Below are 1,983 nucleotides of genomic sequence, written 5' to 3' on the forward strand. Positions count from 1 at the left end.
TAACTATGGCCACTGCCGCCGCCTCTGCTACGGTTGGCGTCGCTGTTGCTACAACTACTGCTGCTACTGCTTGGACTTTCTATATTGTTGCTGCTATTGAAGTGTTGATGTTTGTTGCTACTGCGGCTGCTTTTCGATAGACTTCTATTGCTGTTATGGGACATGGGGTTGCTGTTTTCTTGTTCACGACGGGGGGAGTTGGCAAAGCGGCAAAAAACTGGTCTGCTGTGTGAGTGAGTGGTTGGTGGCAATAAGTGACTATTGTTTGGTTGGAAAATTCAAGCAGATTTAAAGTTTATCAGCCATGTTGTCGCTTTTTGACTATTTTACAAGAAAATTTTCTTTTGTTGTTGTTGTGTTTGTTCAATTTACTCTCTGTGAGAATCAATGATGCAGCAGCAGCATTCAGTCAAATTGATTCAATGTTTGTAACAAGTCAAGCAAACATAATGAATGGATGAAAAACGTAGCAAGCAGCAGCCGAAGAAGAAGACAAAAAAGGGAGAGAGAGAGGAAAAAATCTTGTTTTATTACAACGTCTTTTTTGTTATTCAAAAACAAAAAACTGAAGAAAAGAATTTTCTTTTCTCAGCTTTTTCTTTTAAGAAAATAAATTAGTGTTGGTTGGATGGATGCATGTTTGATGTTGGTGTGTATGTATTGGTGATTGGTAGTAGTTGTCGATGGTGTTGATGACCCTGCAAATAATGCGCCTAACCCTTACACGCGTGTAAAGAGTAGTCCATAACAGACCAGGAGTAGTCCAAAACTAACCCAAATGCATTGAAAAAACCTAACCGATTTAGCATTGCTATGTCCTAGGGCCGGACCATGTAACCCAGCTTTGCATTACATCAAAGTAGTTTCAAAACTAGTCCACGTCATTACTCTATGGTACACCACATACGGTTGATCTTAAAACTAATCCGTGTAACTAGTCCATAGAGTACCCCAGAGGGCTAGTTTTGAAACCAATCCATTAAGTGGTCTATTTATTTTGCGCTTTTCTCTGATTTAACGATATATACACTCAGAGAAAAACAGGAAATAATACAACATAAGTAATGTACTATAAGTATTAGTGTTTTATTCTATAAAACATAAAAATAAATATTTCATTCTGCAGGTACATTGATAGTCTTTAGTGAGATAAATAATATAATTAATAATAAATTCATTAAAAAAACTTAAGTAATATTCCAATTCACTGTCATTAAAAAAATTAAAAATTACATGTAATTAACAAATTATATAATTAATTTTTGTTTTTGTTTTGGGAACAAACAACTCGGAAGTGCCTTTTTTTTACGACTTGGAGTGCTGCTCGAAATTCTTTTTCGCTATTGGGGGAATAGTCACTTATTGCAGCTAAAATAAAGAAATTCATTAAAACTTAATAATGTTTTAGAATCAGAATACTTACCAATAACAATTTTATATATTCTTTTAAAATTCTTCAAACATTTTTTCCCACAAATACCATCCGTATTGTACATTACGCAAATCTCCCGGGAAAAAATGCGTTCCAAATTTTTTATTGCGCTGCCATCGATTAAATACTTTACAGCAGATATCTAAAAATAAAAAAATATTGAAAAAGTATATAATTTTAAAATTGAAGGTATTTCAACATATATACAATATAGGGCAACGATTACTTACATATTTTTCTTCATTCGAATCGCATATTTCACTCTCAACTTTTTGGAGATCTTCTTCGGATTTGAGGGGAAATTTGCTTGACAGGGAAGTAACATTTTTCTGGGACTTATTGAGGGTTTGCAGCTGTAATTTGTGCTCTGCTAACATTTCCACTATTATTTTGTTTTGCTGTTCTGTTGTTGCTATAAGAGAAAGAACTATATAACAAAAAATAACGATATGGCGTTTCTTTGGCACTATCTGAAAAACATAGTAATATGGCTTTCGAATTGCCAAATATATCATACAAATACGTAATCTTACCAAGCCATAACATAACAA

General features: G+C 33.7%; 1 protein-coding gene across 2 annotated transcripts; it reads right to left on the reverse strand.

Annotated features, from left to right (window-relative positions):
- Positions 1-1,062: 1,062 nt before the first annotated feature.
- On the reverse strand, positions 1,063-1,865 carry LOC133332383 (uncharacterized). Of its 2 annotated transcripts, none has more exons than XM_061540783.1 (3): positions 1,663-1,865; positions 1,424-1,574; positions 1,063-1,368 (listed from the first exon to the last, which is right to left on the reverse strand). In XM_061540783.1, exons 1-3 carry the CDS (start codon positions 1,807-1,809, stop codon positions 1,256-1,258), a joined length of 411 nt encoding a protein of 136 aa, XP_061396767.1. In that variant the 5' UTR covers positions 1,810-1,865; the 3' UTR covers positions 1,063-1,255. The 2 variants fall into 2 exon arrangements, with proteins under 2 accessions (XP_061396767.1, XP_061396768.1); XM_061540784.1 differs by having other exon boundaries at positions 1,420-1,574.
- Between the last annotated feature and the right edge of the window lie 118 nt (positions 1,866-1,983).

Source organism: Musca vetustissima, unplaced genomic scaffold (assembly GCF_032173495.1).
Source record: "Musca vetustissima isolate MV318-11 ecotype Yass unplaced genomic scaffold, APGP_CSIRO_Mvet_v1 utg48937, whole genome shotgun sequence".
NCBI classification, from domain to species: Eukaryota; Metazoa; Arthropoda; class Insecta; order Diptera; family Muscidae; genus Musca; species Musca vetustissima.